General features: G+C 47.9%; 1 protein-coding gene across 1 annotated transcript in view; it reads left to right on the top strand.

The window, feature by feature from the left end:
• Positions 1 to 16,448, top strand: part of LOC135830015 (PH domain-containing protein DDB_G0267786-like) — a gene marked incomplete at its 3' end in the record, with an annotated part of 32,053 nt that extends 15,605 nt beyond the window's left edge. The window contains 11 exon segments of the mRNA XM_065342402.1: positions 1,407 to 1,565; positions 1,914 to 2,023; positions 2,935 to 3,039; positions 4,306 to 4,468; positions 7,743 to 7,828; positions 9,428 to 9,532; positions 10,304 to 10,465; positions 14,064 to 14,189; positions 14,804 to 14,911; positions 15,250 to 15,361; positions 16,380 to 16,448. Coding sequence (XP_065198474.1) covers positions 1,407 to 1,565; positions 1,914 to 2,023; positions 2,935 to 3,039; positions 4,306 to 4,468; positions 7,743 to 7,828; positions 9,428 to 9,532; positions 10,304 to 10,465; positions 14,064 to 14,189; positions 14,804 to 14,911; positions 15,250 to 15,361; positions 16,380 to 16,426 — 1,283 coding nt within the window.
• Positions 16,449 to 16,636: the final 188 nt, after the last annotated feature.

The following is a 16,636-nucleotide window of genomic DNA, read 5'->3' as shown; positions in this document are numbered from 1 at the left end:
GGTCGTTGGCCGCGCGCTCCTCACTGTGTCGCAACTGACTACCATTCTCATGGAAGTGTCAGCAGTCGTCAACTCGCGTCCACTGGTGTACGTGGACAACTTGTTTAGTTGAATCAGCTAGACAGTTGGTAGTTCACATCTGAACTCTCTCTCTCTCTCTCTCTCTCTCTCTCTCTCTCTCTCTCTCTCTCTGTGTGACGGTCTACTCTCTTTCACCCTTGCGTATGTTATATGCACTTATTGTGTTTTGTTTCCACGTTACTTTGTTACGAATTATCTCCTTTTCTCTGCATCTCTTGCGGGGGAGTGTCACGACGTTGACATGATGTTCAACGTCATGAGATTATTTGCAGTACACGTCATAGTTTGTGTTCTCTACCCCGGTTTTGTTTCCGCGTTCCCACACCGAAGCTGGGCCGCGTGTTTATTATTTCTACTGACTCACTCACCTCTTGGCGACTTTCTCCATGTTTTTTCCTCCCTTTTTGCTCTGCGCAAGCGCCTTGCGCTTTAGTCGTCGTCTTCTTTCAGTTCACAGCAAGAACAATAATTTTACCTCTTGTGCAGTGTCAGTCAAATTCAGTCAAATCAAGCTCTCCCGATCCCAAGAAACTGTCTGGCGTGTGCACACCATTGTCCTCAACATTATCTGCCTGGCCACTCCTGAAGTGCTTCTGACGGGCCTGAAGAGTGACCAACCACAGTACACCCAATGGTGATGGTGTTTGTACTGTGATGGCAAGTGAAATCCAACCACATTCAGGGCTATAGCCAAAAGGGGGGGGGGTAAGGGGTAAGGGCGCAGACCCTCCCCCCTCCCCACCACACTCTGATTGAGCCCCTCCCCACCACACTCTGATTGAACCCCTCCCCACCTATTTTTTTGAAAGGCTATTCAGCGAAAATGCTGGGGAACAACTGCCCTTCTCTCGGTGGTATAGGGAATACAGTAAAACTGCCCAGATCTGGACGTCCCTAATACGGGCACGTCGTTTACCGGGCACCTTTTCCACCCATCTAGAGTCACAAAAAATGGCATTCAGATCTTGTCTTGGCTGTATTAGTGGTACCATGTGTCTCTGCTTTTCCCTTGTCTTGGCTGGATTAGGGGCAGGGCCGTTGGAGTCGATACGACTGGTACGACCATGGCCGTACCACTTCTGGTGACCGGTAGTCACCGTGAAACGCTCAGAAAGGCATTAAAAAAGTTTTGAAAGTTGGAGAATGCCGGACTTGCTGTACAATGTTCAAGATATGCATCAGGGGTGGTTTCTATTGCATGGAATCCCGAATTTTTCTAATTTTTCCCTGGGGGGGGGGGGGAGGCGTACCACTCGCCAACAGTCTCTAACAGCCCTGAGGGATACCATGTTCTCTGTTTTGCCCTTGTTTTGGCCGCCGTGTAGGTGCTCTTGTTGCTGACCTGCCCAAGCCCGACCCGGTACCGGACTTCTGTTTTGAGCTGTACCATCCACGCCGCCGATGCTTCTTCATTCAGGCTGAGAACAACGAGGAGAAGCAAGAATGGCTCAAGGTGTTTGAGCGCTGCCGCTACAAGTCCAGAGGTGTGCATAATGAAGCTCTTGTGGGAGATGTTGTCACATGCGTGTGTGTGTGTGTTTGTGTGCGTGCGCATGCGTTGCGCGCGCGTGTGTGTGTGTGTGCCTGTTTTGTATGTGTATGTGTGTGCATACGGTTTTGCACACACCCATGTTTGCTGTGCATGACCATTCTGCAAAGCTGAGAGTTAGTCTATTCTCTATATTTGCCATAGGTAGTGGATCTGTTCATGGTTAAAGCTTCAATGTTCAGTGACTGTTTGTGTATGTGTGTGTGTGTATGTGTGTGTGCGTGCGTGCATGCGCGTTCATATTTGTGTCTATTTGTGTACTTGTCTCTGTCCGTTATTTCAGCTCTCTCGGACGACCCCGTCGCGAACACTGCGTTCATCGAGGCTGTCAATGCCACACGACGTGCATTACGTCGCTATGGTTGGTGGTATCTCAATGGAAGTGAATCTCAGGTAACCGGTGTTTCTAAACAGTGTGAGGTATATCCGTCCCTGTTGTACATGCACTGGCAGTTGACAACAGGGCTTGAACGTGATCGTGTCAGGAGTCATCAAATAACGACTTCTTGGTTAAACTGCATCCACTCTGACCATCATGAAGTAGAGTATCCAATGGTACTGGTGGGGGGGGGGGTTGTTGGGTATCAGCACTGGGACTGGGAGCGCCTAGTCCAGCCAATACCAGTGGATGTGTCACTGTGCTGTGAAGGAAAACCACCCGGATACATATGCAGGGCCAGTACAACCATAGCCGGATCACTTTTCGTCCAGGATGGTCCGCCCAAAGCGCCTGTAGAGCGCTAAAACGTGCCCTGTCAGCTGGGAGCAATGCACTGCACGACTCCTACTACATAATTATAATATCGAGAGTAAAACGATGTAGTGCTGGTGTTGTAGTACATTATTTTGTGTACGTGGTGTGTACGTGGTGTGTACGTGGTGTGTACGTGGTGTGTACGTGGTGTGTACGTGGTGTGTACGTCGTGTGTACGTCGTGTGTACGTCGGTTGTACGTGGTGTGTACGTGGTGTGTACGTGGTGTTGGTGCATGCGCGTGTTGCTGTGGTGTGAAAAGCAGTCTTTGTCTTGAGTTCGTCATGTCTAGTTGTGTTTCCGTAGTCGTCTTGTAATAAACAGTCTTCCTAAATGTAGTTATCGTCGTCCCTTTGTATAAGTGTGGAGATGGATTGGGACTGGGAGCAGGTGGAGAAAATTATTACAACACTGGCTGCCTGCTCTGCAATTTTAAACTCTGTACTCCACTAGCTCCAGAAGCACAGTCTTTATGTCCGGGTTAGAGAGCTGTGAACATTGCTCACGATGTGTGTTTTCTGTTGTTCTCTTCGTGCCCATGCTGCACGCAGATCCTGACCGACGTCATTGTGTGGGAGGTTGATCATATCATGATGGCGGACATCTATCGGGAGATCAAGGGACCTATGCAGTTACGATGGATGGCTAGAAATCAGGTGAGGAGAGTAGAATTAGATAAGGATCAGGGGCGTCGGACACGGTACGGTCACTACGGTATTCACTGTACCACTTTTTGCCCCAAGTACCTTGTGTGAATCTATAAAATACACTGATCTGGGCTCTAAATTTCCAAAAATGTCGGCTCAGCAACCCTTCCCCCACGAGTAAATTGTACGGTTCAGATGGCTGACCGTACCACACTAAAATACCTTCCGACGCCTCCGAGGATGGTGTAACTCCTCTGTAGCCTCGTCATGATTAATTATGAACTTCTACCGCACACAGCCGCCCCAAGTCTTTGGCTACACAAAGTAAAAATAGAAATCTCTCCAAAAAACGTCAAATACCAAAGACTTGGTGCGGCTGTGTGCTGTAGAAGTTCAAAATTAATCGTGAGTAGAAGTGTTTCCCCTGTCATAGTCCTGTTCATCATGTTCAGCATAAGCGAAGTTGTGAATCATGCTTGCATGGTTGACTCCAACGCGTACATGCAAGTAATAATAAATAATAAGAGTGTCGATGAATTCCTGCCGATGGAAATGCTACCTTCGAATCGTTCTCACTACTGCTCAATGGAATCCAATCGAGTCACTCAAGTACGCTCCGGGCACTGCACAGCCCTAGACCTGCAAACGCTGGGCTGCGAAATCGTCGCAAGGCGCGCACTTGACTCGCGTGACCAGGTTTCATTGAGCAGCACTGTACTATATTGGTCTGTGATGTGCATATCACATAGCCGTTGTGGGCATGATCGATTGGGCGAATCCCGAGCAAGTGTGCTCCGAGTGAGCGTGATCGTTTGGTCGAATCCGATCTAATCCGGAGTAAGTGTACTTGGAGTGGAATCCGACCACACCGGCCCCCACACCCGGAGTGGTTGGAGTGGAATGGACTTTGGCGTTTTTGGACAGCTTTCACCGAATCTATGTACGATATGCATGCATTTCGCGTACTACAACCTTGTTTTGTTTGATTGGGCCAGCGTTGCTCGGTCCACACCGCCTGCTCGCACTCAATCCAGGTTCGCCAATGGATGACACCCTATGTTCTCCACTATGAGCAGAGTTTGAAAACCGGTCATCCATATTTATTTCTCGGGTACGGAGCCAATGCTGAGCCAATAGTAAAAATGTAAAAAGTAAGAAAGGGCACATGGGTTACGAGTTGGTTGTTATCTTGTTACAGTAGCGGATAGTTAATCATAACTCGTAACCCATGTGTCCTTTCTAATTTTTTATTTCTGTTTTTATTTGTTCTGTCAGGTTATGAAGGCACTTGACACGTCCGTCTCCGGAGCAGTGGCCACAAGCTTGCAAGCGCTCACCAAAACAATCTCTATGGTGAGGGAGAAGGTGGAGCCGGTCATGCGCTCCAAGATGACCTTCATCGTCGAGTCCAAGGAGAAGATCCAGGAGAAGATTAAAGGTATGCACTGCGTTGCTATCACATCCAAATCTCCCAGCTATGTGCATACAGTAAAACCTGTAATGGCGACCACTCGGATATGGCGACCACTCGGATACGGCGACCACTCGGATATGGCGACCACTCGACCATGGCGACCACTTTTCCTTGTCACGGACGCATTCACATTCAAAACACCTCGGATAAGGCGACCACTCGCTCAACGCAACCGGCGACCACCCACCCGCGACCGCTTTGTACAGTGCTAGTCATGTAAATGTACGCATTGCATGGTGCACCATGTACCAGGCATGGTATACCGGTAGATCTACACATCAGTGCAGGAAGTGTAGATGTACATGGTGCATGCACGACATTTGACAGGTCTGAGGACCCCAGGCACATGAGTCGTGCTAGAGAGTAGAGTAGCATAGGTGTGTGCACTGTGTGATGCACTGATCAAAATGATGTATCACATGTGGATATGGTCACGTGACCCACTGAACCTGGATAAGAAGACCACCTGGCCACGGCGACCACTTTTTCTCGTCCCTTGAGGGGTCGCCTTAGACAGGTTTCACTGTATATCTGTGTGTGGTCTTTGACGGAATAACAGCTGTTTATAAGTCCGATACTTTCTAAAACCCACTCTTGTAGTTTCTCATCGCACCCATTCAATAGAGAGGTTAGTATGCACGTTATTTCCCACGTGACGCGCAATTTCACGTCAAACTTGGCGTAAAACTCCCAATTTCAACGCGAGCTGCGGGTCGCTCGCGTTGTTTTTCGACGCGCGAGCCAAACAACGCGAGCTGAACTTTGGCGTCACGTCTGAAATAACGTGCATCTTAACCTCTCTATTACCCCTGCCCCCCGCCCAAAAAAACATCCCAACGCACATGTATGTCGACCACTGTGCTGTATTCTTGTTGTGTTTTACTTTGAGTACAAGACGAAGCATACAAGCACTACCCCCCCCCCCCCCCCCCCCCCCCCAACTGTACTTACAAAACTAAAGCATTGTTCCTTGGTCCTTTTTTATTTATTTTTATAAAGCATTATTATACATGCATGGCCTGTTTGTATTTGTATTTGTATTTTAAGGGATTCTGCACAGCTGCCTTAGCCTAAATCGAGGGAGTCTCTGTCAACAGCTTATGAAGAAGAAGCTGAGGAGGAAAATGAAAATAGGAGATAGAATGATGCGGGGTGGTAGTACTATAACACAGTGCTCTATGACGTCGCTACTCTACGTGGAATGAAACCAGAGGGCTCATAACGGGTGATAGCAAAGTGTGTGCGGACAAGAGCGGTAAAACATTTTGGGCTGGTGTTGCAAACAAGGTCCAACCTTCCGGGCGGAATACTGGTTTCGCGAAGGAAACGATTCTTGGTGTCGAACGAAATATGCTTGACTGCTCGCCCACGAGCGAGAACATTTCATCAACGCTATCACATCACAACTAGAAACTCTGTTCTTCTCGAACACCTTATCATTGTTGCCCTGAATACGAGATTTTGCTAGCAACGGACCTTTCCATAGTGATGTGCATTTAAGCGTATGTGCCTGCATCCGGGCATAAGCGCACCCTCACAAATAAGCGCATGTGCCTATATCTGGGCGTAAGCGCACCCTCACAAAATAAGCGCATGGGCTTGTAAGTGAACCTAAATGCGCCACACGGACACCACAAATACACCATGTTGACATACAGTCAGCTTCGCTAATAACGACTGCGGATATAACGACAATTTGCGAATAACGGCAGAATTTCCATGCCCAGAGCAAAGTCCCATTTAACTGTAATAACTCCGGGTATAAGGACACTTCGCGGATAAGAACACTTTTCTGATGCCCCGTCGAGTGTCGTTATACGCAAAGTTGACTGTAGTTTAATGTGCAGTGCGGTATCGCACTATTTGCATGACTATACACTAGGTACCGATACACTAGCAACACATAAGCGCATGCGCCTATGTGTGAGACAAAACGACCCGCAGAAAATAGCAAATAACACAAAAACCCACCCATAAGCGCATGGGCCTTTATGTGCATCAATACGGTAGCCTTCTTAGCAACGCCTTGCAATGTCATTCTTCTGTGAATGCAGTATGATGAGCTAGTTTGACATTGGTTTTCAGGACCGCCCGAAGCAGTGTTTGATTGGTCTGTCGATCGCATAAGTCGTTCATACTTTGTAGGGCTGCAACGGGTAGGGGGTTTGGTCGGGTAACGGGACCGGGTATTTTTATCCGGGTAGCACGGGTACCCTATCGGGTATTCTTGACACAGTTTGTACTGTGAGTGTGCACTTTCTGTGCACTTGCGCTACATAGAAAGTGTACAGTATACACGTAGCCGTGCTGTTTACATGAACCGTTGCCAAAAACACCGTACTCCAACTACCCGATCGGGTTCTCAGGAGCAAATTGCTACCCTGCTACCCGATCAAATTACGGGCAGCACGGGTGCTCTAATTTCAGAAATTTTAGGTGTTCAATATTTTCGGTATGAGAGCAAAAGGTCAGGTTAGGTGAACAGAATTTTTAGGTACAGAGAAGCAGTTCCCTATTGGATTGTGTTTGTTAGTGTTTGTTTGGTGTATTGAACTTTTAGGTATGAAACAGACGCACTGAAAAAAAATTCACGGTTCGCGTCAGACTCGGTTGCTCTATATAGAGGCCGAGTTTTCCGCATCCGTAGGAACGCCACCACCCTTCAAGGATCAAGGCGCAGATGCAGCTCCTAAAGCGGTGGGAGGCGAGTAGATCAGCTCACCAGCATGTGGTCAAAGATCGAAAATCCCATTCACTGCATCCATGTTTTCCTCGTGCCAGGCCACGAGTTCCCAATTAACTGTGGGTTGCAGCACGGCTGGAAAAAAAATCCTTCCGCTTCCAAGCAGGACTTGAACCTGGTACCCTCTGTTTCTCAATCATGGTCTTAGACCATCCCACTATGCCTGCCTATGGCGCACTGAAAGTACTGAAAGTACTGAAAATAAAAGTACACCGTAAATTTGTGAAATTACAGTACCCTACTACTTGTTAACACCACCCATTACTTTGTGTATGATATAGCGGGACCGGGGTAGACAAACCCTTCCTCAGTAGTAAACATGATGTGGTGGTTGACAAGTAGGTACGGTGTTGGCCTGACTGACAGGACCGGTTCCGGCGGGAATGTTTTTTACACGCAGCACTCACCCACCGATAAGTGCTGTACGTGAATTCCTGTGCTGTATCACGCTGTGGCCTCTTGAGCTGTACGTCTTCCTTGCCCTTCTTCACGCAGATGCGTGCCTGTGTAAGATTGAGCCGGTGCTGGCGGAGAAAGTGGCGCCGCGTTTGACCGGAGTGCTCAACATTCTATTCTCGCCGGTGAGTGCCGATTGTTCACTGTCTCTACACCACACGGTAGTGTGTAGTGTTTGTCGCAGCATTGTCTCCCTCCGCATTGTCTCTGTCCATATTGTCTCTCTCCGTATTGTCTCTCTCCGCATTGTCTCTCTCTCTCTCTCATCTGTACTGTAATTTGCATGCTTGTTGTAAATAAATAAATGATTGTCTTGTCCCGCAATGGACTTCTGTGTGGGATGCAGGCCGAACACAACAGACTCCATCTGCAAATAAGAGATAACGGAAGTCTTTGATATGGTCAAGCCATAATACATGTCTGATGTGCCGAGAAAAAATTTAGAATGAAACCAGCAGCATTCGGCCATTGAGGAATGATGTGCAAATTGACTATGCATTACCCCGGGTGTGCTCTTTGGCCGGCCACACAGACCTCCTGCAGCAGCAAGAGGTTCCTTCCGAGTAATGAAACGAGTACTTGAGTCACGCGACCACTGTGAATTCGGTGCTGATGAAACACATGGTTCGCAGTTGGCGAAAAGAAAAAACCGAAGATGTCAGAAATGAAAAGAGCCGTCCGTGCGGCAAATAAGGCATGCAGCTTTTTCACCGAGTAAAGGGTAGATGTGTCGGAGTTGCATTACTTGATAGAAAGTATATTTTTCACAGTTAAGAGTATTTATTTTGTAGAGCTTGAGCGGATATAGATTCCTACGAACCCCAAGATGGGCAGGTAGTTACATTTTTCTCTTGCATGTCATGTATTTTGTGACACAAAAACTGGGTGGCTTATAATCCTAGGCGGCTTATTTATACTCCGGGAATACGGTAGCAATCATTGTGGTCAGAACCAAACATAGTACCGTATTTCCTCGATTAATGGACCATGCTCGAAAAATAGACCATGCTCAAATAGTAGACCCTCCTAGAAGCCTCACGGAAAAATAGTAGACCATGCCCGAATAAGAGACCCGGTCTCTTATTTGAGTTCATAGCTTTGCGCATGCGCACTAAGAAAGCACGTGGTGGATCAAAAAAGGACGCGATTTTAGGTTGCGCAACTACAATTAATTGTTGTAGTGGCTAGTGCTTTCTTTCATTATTTGAGCACGGTCCACTATATTTTCATCGGCACATCGATACATCGCTGGAAATGGTGGATTTTTAACACGTCATAATATAGAACTTCTATATTATGACGTGTTAAAAATCCACCATTTCCAGCGATGTGCCGATGAAAATATAGTGGACCGTGCTCAAATAATGGACCATGCCCAAATAAGAGACCGGGGGTCCAACCCGCTTCAAAAAACAAAAGACCGGGTCTATTAATCGAGGAAATACGGTATGCATATCGAACAAAAGACCGACCGCGGATCAGATAATATTATATTCTAATAGTGGCCCAATGGGAGTACCTGACCTTGCTTTACATCCAACAAGCGTGTGTGTGTCTGTGTGTGTGCGTGCGTGCGTGTTTGTGTGTGCGTGCGTGTATGTGTATGTATGTGTGTGTGTGTGCGTGTGTGTGTACATGCCTTGTTCTATGTACTTGTCTTCGTATGTTCCTCTTCACCGTGCATGCCCATCTGCACAAATGTCCTCGTCGGTGACTGCTACCAGATGGCCGACGCGTTCAGCGAGACGCGTGCCGTGTTTGATGACTCTCTGGACGAGATGATCAAGAAAGTGGAAACTGACAGCGGTTTCGGGCCTCATCTCAATGTGGTGAGATCCCCTCCCCGTTTCTACTCTGAACACAGCCATTCCTGCAGTTCTCCATGTCCACCTCTGCCCCACTTTTCTACCGTACAGTGAAACATGTCTAAGACGACCGCTCATAGGACCTTCAAAGTGTGGTCTCTGTAACCAGGTGGTCTCCTTATCCAGGGTCATTTAACTAGAAATAGCATCCCTTGGTTCTGGCTGCAGTGGTCTTCTGGGACAGGTGGTCACCTTATCCGAGTGGTCGCCAAGACATGTTATACTGTACTAGTCACACAGAGGGGAACACTAGATTCCCTACACCAGCATTCCATTACTTGAATATGGCCTGATTGGGTTCTATCAAATTTGCCTTTGTGCGGAATTTTCTCTTAGAGCAGTCTAATATTGGTGTATGCAGGCAGTTTTTGAATTGATCCTATATTTGTAATCCGATGTTTGTACACTTTATGAGCAGCAGCATCTGCACATTGACCCTTGATGGTGGTGTTGTTCATGCGGATGCGGGAAAACCCGTCTGACGGACTCTTGATTTGTATATTAGGAGTATTTTGCCCTGAAGAGTCGACGAGGAGACAAACTTTTAAAACTGCAATGGATGAGATGAAGTGCACGGTAATTCTATGTTATCATTCAGCTATTTGTACAAACATCAACAAGGACCGATTTGTTGTCCCTAAGAACATTTTAAGAAATTTTGCACTGAACATGTTTGCAAATGTTGTAGTGACATGGCTTTGCTTTGTCCCCTTTTCCCCCTGCGTGCGTGCACAGCACTTCAAGAACCTGGACCGCGCACCACGCAGCTGGTGGACGATGCGCAAGGCGAACAAGAAGACGCGTGCCATGGAAGTGCCGCTCTGGGGTCTCAGGCAGTTCTTCGACGACGTCTCTCCCAACAAGCTGATCAACAAGGCCCAGGACACGCTGGCACTGGTAAGTTATCAGGCATGCTCGTACAGGCCTAGTCTAGTCTATGATACAACGAGTCCGAACAATCCGGTTGCGCTCGGTGAAATCTGACCCAAAGTGGAAAACGTGCGCCCTGTACCAGTTCTGATTACATCATTGTATTTGTACTCCCCCGCCGCATTCTTGCCACTTCCAGGGCGTAAAGGCCCTTGCAAGTTGAGGCCTCCCAACGTGCACTCTGGGTCGGATTTCACCGAGCACAACTGTACATAGCACCGATGCTGGAATCACAATTCTCCAGTCCCGATCTCGTGTGCTTGCATACTAGCACTGTGCTGGCAACTGAAATCCGACCCCCTGGGCGGCGCATTCACTTTCTAGCGGCCTTTATTTCGGGTCTTTGCGATGTGAGCGCACCGCTCAGGGGGTCGGATTTCAGTTGCCAGCAGTGTAGTGGTGTGTGAGGGGATTTTCTAGGCAGCTCTTGACTTTCTTCCAGCGATACGTGGACCTAAGGAGGACGAGACCCAGAAGGGGTAGGGGTGGTTTAACCCTTTTTGGACGGCAGCATGTTATATGTACAGCAGAAGCACTGTGAGCTGTGGATGGCAATGTGCAAGTTATGAATGTGTTGTATGTACAGTGGAACATGACCTAACTGGAAGCCCTTGGTGCAGCGGAAACTGTCCTGATATGACAGGATTCCGCTTGATCCAGGAATGCATGTTCGATCCACAGCACTTTGGTGCATGAACATTATTTTGTTCGGTCAATACAGGATCCCGCTTTGTGCAGGGTCCGGCACACACTGGTTTTATTGTGCAAGTAAACCTTTTCTCATATGTACAGGTAAATGCTTCCAAAAATGGCAGGTTTGGTAAATTCCCACCAACCATGAATAATATACTTTCAGCTAGATGGCTGATGCTTGTGGAAAAATGTGCTGCGCTTGCGTAGTTGTTCTTACTGCGATACGTTCTAACAATATTGAGATGCCTTTTGTCGGCTCTTCTGCCTGGATTTCGTTGACAGATGCGTTAAGCCCATGGATCCTTCCATGAGTGACATGCGAACTGTAACTATTATTATTATTATTAGACTCCAAAATAGTGAAAATTTGGCATGTAGGTTGTATAGTGTCTTTCTGGCAGCTGCTGTTGTTGCTGGCGAGACATGCTGGTAAGAGGGCGGGCTTTCATCGGGTGCAATACCAGCCAGCTGCTGCACAAGCTCCTCGTGGAGCTTGCATTGCGAATAGCTCTTGATCCGCTTGAAACTGTCAGGGTTTGCTTTCTGCTGTGCCTGAAAGAGCTCGCATGCGTTGTTCACGGCTATCTCCAGCATATCACCGACAATAACATTGGTGAATGTTATGGAGCGTCGTAGAAGCTTGTAGCTTGACACTAACTGATCATGCACATCAGCGTCACCCATGCATTTGATAATGCACATCAGCGTCACCCATGCATTTGATAATGCACATCAGCGTCACCCATGCATTTGATAATGTCCATCAGCGTCACCCATGCATTTGATAATGCACATCAGCGTCACCCATGCATTTGATAATGCACATCAGCGTCACCCATGCACTTGATAATGCACATCAGCGTCACCCATGCATTTGATAATGCACATCAGCGTCACCCATGCATTTGATAATGCACATCAGCGTCACCCATGCATTTGATAATGCACATCAGCGTCACCCATGCATTTGATAATGCACATCAGCGTCACCCATGCATTAGTTGTAATGTGCAATGGTGGCGGGCGTCCGCATGACCTTGTCCACCCGTTCCTCTCCTTCCTTGACTTTGATTGTGACGTCCGCGTAGCCGTTTGCCTGACAGGCGACGTTGAATTGGCCCAAGAACGTCAACCAGTCATTTCTGCTGGTGGTTCCGGTGAACTCCGGTGATAGTACTACAGGACGTCTCAAACCCGCCGGTCGGGCCGGAGCTGCTTCTCCTGCTGCTGCTGCTGCCTGAGGCTGTGCCATCTCGACACGCAAATGCACTAACGTAACGGAATACTCCGAAAATACACACAAATAGTTCACCGCTGCCACCAATGTAGTAACTGTAGTAGAGGCAATCACTCTCAAACTCAAGAACTCCAGAACTCTCAAACTCAAGTCAAAGCACTCACTTCGTAGTTTTACAAATAATTGTCAGGAAAGTTTAACTCGGATGGTGACATTTTGTCCTCCTTTTTCACCATAATCGTCAGGAAAGAAATATTCTCGGAAGGCAAAGACAGTAAAGAAGCAACAAGAAAGAAGAAAGCAAGGGAACAATAGTTCGGCAACCGGCAGCCATGTTTTAGGTCATTAACCAATAAGCGATCTACAAAAACCGGTTGCCGACAAAATTCTAGAACCTTCTGGAACCTCAGTATAATCAGCCAATCACAGTTCACAGCTCTGCAACATTCTGCAACATTAATACTAGCAGCCAATCACAGTTCACAGCTCTGCAACATTCTGCAACATTAATACAAGCGGCCAATCACAGTTCGCAGCAGCCAGTCATACGGGTAAAGTGGAGAAATACAGGTTTAGCCATACACGACTCGTACATGACTCACGAGCGACTCACGGAAAGGGTAATAACATGCAGATACAAACATGCAAGGAGAGAAAAAATGTAACTAACTGCTCATCTTGGGGTTTGAACCTAGGAATAATAACACACGCTTCTTGCCGAACTTGACACTTGACTGACTCACGACTGCCATCCGGAGCACACGAGGAGCACGTCGCACCTTCCACTCGGCAAACCTGCAAGAAAGCACCACTCCCTGCTCAATACACGGTGTTTCGGGGAATTCACCCCTCATCAGTTGAGCTTGAGTAGGCTGAGGAAGATTGTGCCTGAAAAGCACCACTTATATACTGCTCTCCAGGCCAAACCATCACCAGGGATACAAACTTACAGAGACGCTTTGTTTCCAGCGCGACAAACACCTCGTGAAACTCCAGATAGCAGCGTGAGTCAGAGTCGCTCATGGAGTTGTGATAAACAGACGTTGAGAGCCAGTATAGCTATTCGCAACGCTGTCACCTCCAACAACTAGTCGCACGTCCGCGTGAGTGACAACAATACGAACTTAGAAGTTGCGACTTCGGCGGTAATAGTCATGAAGTTGATTGTTCCAACTAGGAACACACGCTTCTTGCCGAACTTGACACTTGACTGACTCACGACTGCCATCCGGAGCACACGAGGAGCACGTCGCACCTTCCACTCGGCAAACCTGCAAGTGTGAAAAATATATTTCTATCAAATAATGCAACTCCCACAATACCACTCCCTGCTCAATGTACACTGTTTGTGGGGAAAGTGTGAGCTACAGTGTGGGTAGCAGACAAATTTCCTATAAAATTATAACTGAAGTCACTTCCACTATTTCATACCATAAAACGTAACAAGTGCAATTTTGCATGGTTATGTGTATGTGTGTGTGTGTGTGTGTGTGTGCGTGCGTGTGTGTGTGTGTGTGTGCGTGGGTGTGTGTGTGGGTGTGGGTGTGCGTGCGTGTGTATGTGTGTGTGGGTGTGTGTGTGCGTGCATGTGCGCATGGCCATACGTGCTGGTGCTCCCCTTTCTGTGAAAACAAGGTGCTGGACAACGCTATGTACACGTTTGAGAACAACTTGGCGGAGATGACTGGTGGTAATGCGTCGACCATGGACGTGCAAGAAGCGAAGTCTGCTATTCTCAAGTGCAAGGAATCCGTCATGGAGGTATGGATTCGTGATGTCTGTATTCCTGTCTTGCTGTTGAATGGTGTATTGCCAGCACCGTGTGACAAGTTGCTATGTCTAACACACATAGCTTGTGGGCATTGGCAACTGTTAGTGTTAGTGTAAGTGTGACTGTACCATGGTGGTCAACAGATGCGGGGGTGTCGGACAAACTCCGTTCACTACGGTATTGACCGTGCCACTTTTAGCCCCCGGGTACCCCGTGAATCAATCAAAAGCACTGATTTGGATTCTGAATTTCAAACATATTCAGCCGAGCCACCCCCTCCTAACAAATAAATTAAATCTCAGATGGCTGACCGTACCACACTACATTACCTTCCCATGGCCCTGACTGATATGTTGTCCTTGTGACCTCCACAAGGTCTGGGCTCTCCTTTTGGCGTCACACTCTGTGTGTGTGTGTGTGTGTGTGTGTGTGTGTGTGTGTGTGTGTGTTTGCGCTCGTGCATGTGTGTGCTTGTGCACGTGTGTGTGTTTGCATGTATCGATGGGTGTGTGTGTGTGTGTGACTGTACATGTGTGTATGTGCTGTGTGTGCTTGTGCATGCGTGTACGTGCTTGTGCATGCGTTTTGGTGTGTGCATGTGTAGAAATTCAGTGAGGATGCGCACAAAGCCACAACGTCATACTTCAAGGACATCATGGTTATGCTATGCATGCCAGTTATGCTCAAAGCTCTTGCACCTGTGTGTGAGCCGGTGAGTAGTCTCTCTGTCTCTCTCTGTCTCTGTCTCTGTCTCTGTCTCTCTCTCTCTGTCTCTCTCTCTCTGTCTCTCTCTCTCTCTCTCTCTCTCTCTCTCTCTCTCTCTCTCTCTCTCTCTCTCTCTCTCTCTCTCTCTCTCTCTCTCTCTCTCTCTCTCTCTCTCTCTCTCTCTCTCTCTCTCTCTCTCTCTCTCTCTCTCTCTCTCTCTCTCTCTCTCTCTCTCTCTCTCTCTCTCTCTCTCTCTCTCTCTCTCTCTCTCTCTCTCTCTCTCCCCCTCCCCTTGTCAATGTTACATGTATCTTTGTTTCTGGATATGTGTTCACTGTCACCCAGATCATTGAACCCATTGCCAGTACGGTACCGGATGAGCTATCCGACATTCTCGATGTGGAAAAGCTGTACGAGGAAACTGTGGAGAAGATCGTGCAAGGAGCTGTGGATGCAGGTGAGAATTCCGGCAGGTTGTACAAACGTGTTGTCAGGAGGGTTGAATTGTGTTGGTCAGCTAATGGAGTGAGCTGAGGCACATAGCAGAACTACCCCACCCAATTGAAGATTATCGTAGCTGAAGATAGTCTGGTTCGTTACAGGTGATGTTTAAAAGAAAGTAGAGTTAGCCGGATTGGCGGCCGCATCACCTGACGTGCTTTAGAAACACATCAAGCAAATACATTCGCATCGGCGAGCCACCACTTCGCCCATATACCCTTAGTGTCGAATGCAGACCTCACAAGTGAGTCAGGGGAGAGGGGATAAGTCTCTCACCAAGCGGGCGTGTAAAGGCCCTATAACCCCATAGACCGCATCCTTGTTGCCCTCACACCGAGCAAGTGAGTAGTACCCAGTTCACCGTGGGTGTCGGCACAGTTCATTGCACCTAAAGTGGTACCCCGCCTGCATCACCGCGATTGAGAGAGCACTAAACACACTCACTGTTACCAGCGCAGGTTTTCAACTCGGAACCTCATGATTCGCAGGCAAGCGCCTACAAACCAATCGGCTATACGCGTTACCGATGATGTTAGGTCAGCTGAAAAGCAGTCTACCTAGCTATACATGTTTATTCCACCACAGACATAGGGACAACGAATTGCATCAACTTCTGTCTCCTTCACTGCCAAACCATGGATACGATACTTTGTAACTTCACTGAAAATGAATCCAAGCAATGGTGGTCCACCTAGACTGCATCTTTACCAGTCACACGTTCTTCAGCAAATCCTACTGTACAATGTGTCTGTGTATAAACACGTGTACGCTCTTACCTCTGTTATCCGGACACCAAAGTTACGGGCGCTTCAGTCTAACGAGTTAAGTTGAAATATTACTACTCACTGTTTGTGGAAGCGGTGACATCAGGGTTGGCGTGTGTGTGCGTGCGTGCGTGCGTGCGTGTGTGTATTGTGTTCTGCTGTCGTAATGTTCTTGTCCGCATCGTTGGCGTTGTTGCTGTGTTCCTTCAGTTGTCGACCCAGCTTGTCAGCATCAACATAACAACACAGAGGCATGATATACGTAGCTGCTCGGCCCCCGTGCTCGGCCCCCGTGTCGTGCTGCATTTTCTGGACTAAGCATTCTGCCCGCCGCCTCCGCGACGTGCACAACCAACTCAGTGGTGTGCAGTGTCAGGAGGTTTCTCTCACTTGTTTCGTGCTGCGTTCGTACCTGTAGCTGTATCTATCAGGCTTGTTTTCTAAGGTTTCACACCGCATTTCCTGTG

The sequence above is a fragment of the Sycon ciliatum genome, chromosome 13 (genome assembly GCF_964019385.1).
Source record: "Sycon ciliatum chromosome 13, ocSycCili1.1, whole genome shotgun sequence".
NCBI classification, from domain to species: domain Eukaryota; kingdom Metazoa; phylum Porifera; class Calcarea; order Leucosolenida; family Sycettidae; genus Sycon; species Sycon ciliatum.
This window is presented reverse-complemented; position numbering and strand designations above follow the sequence as displayed.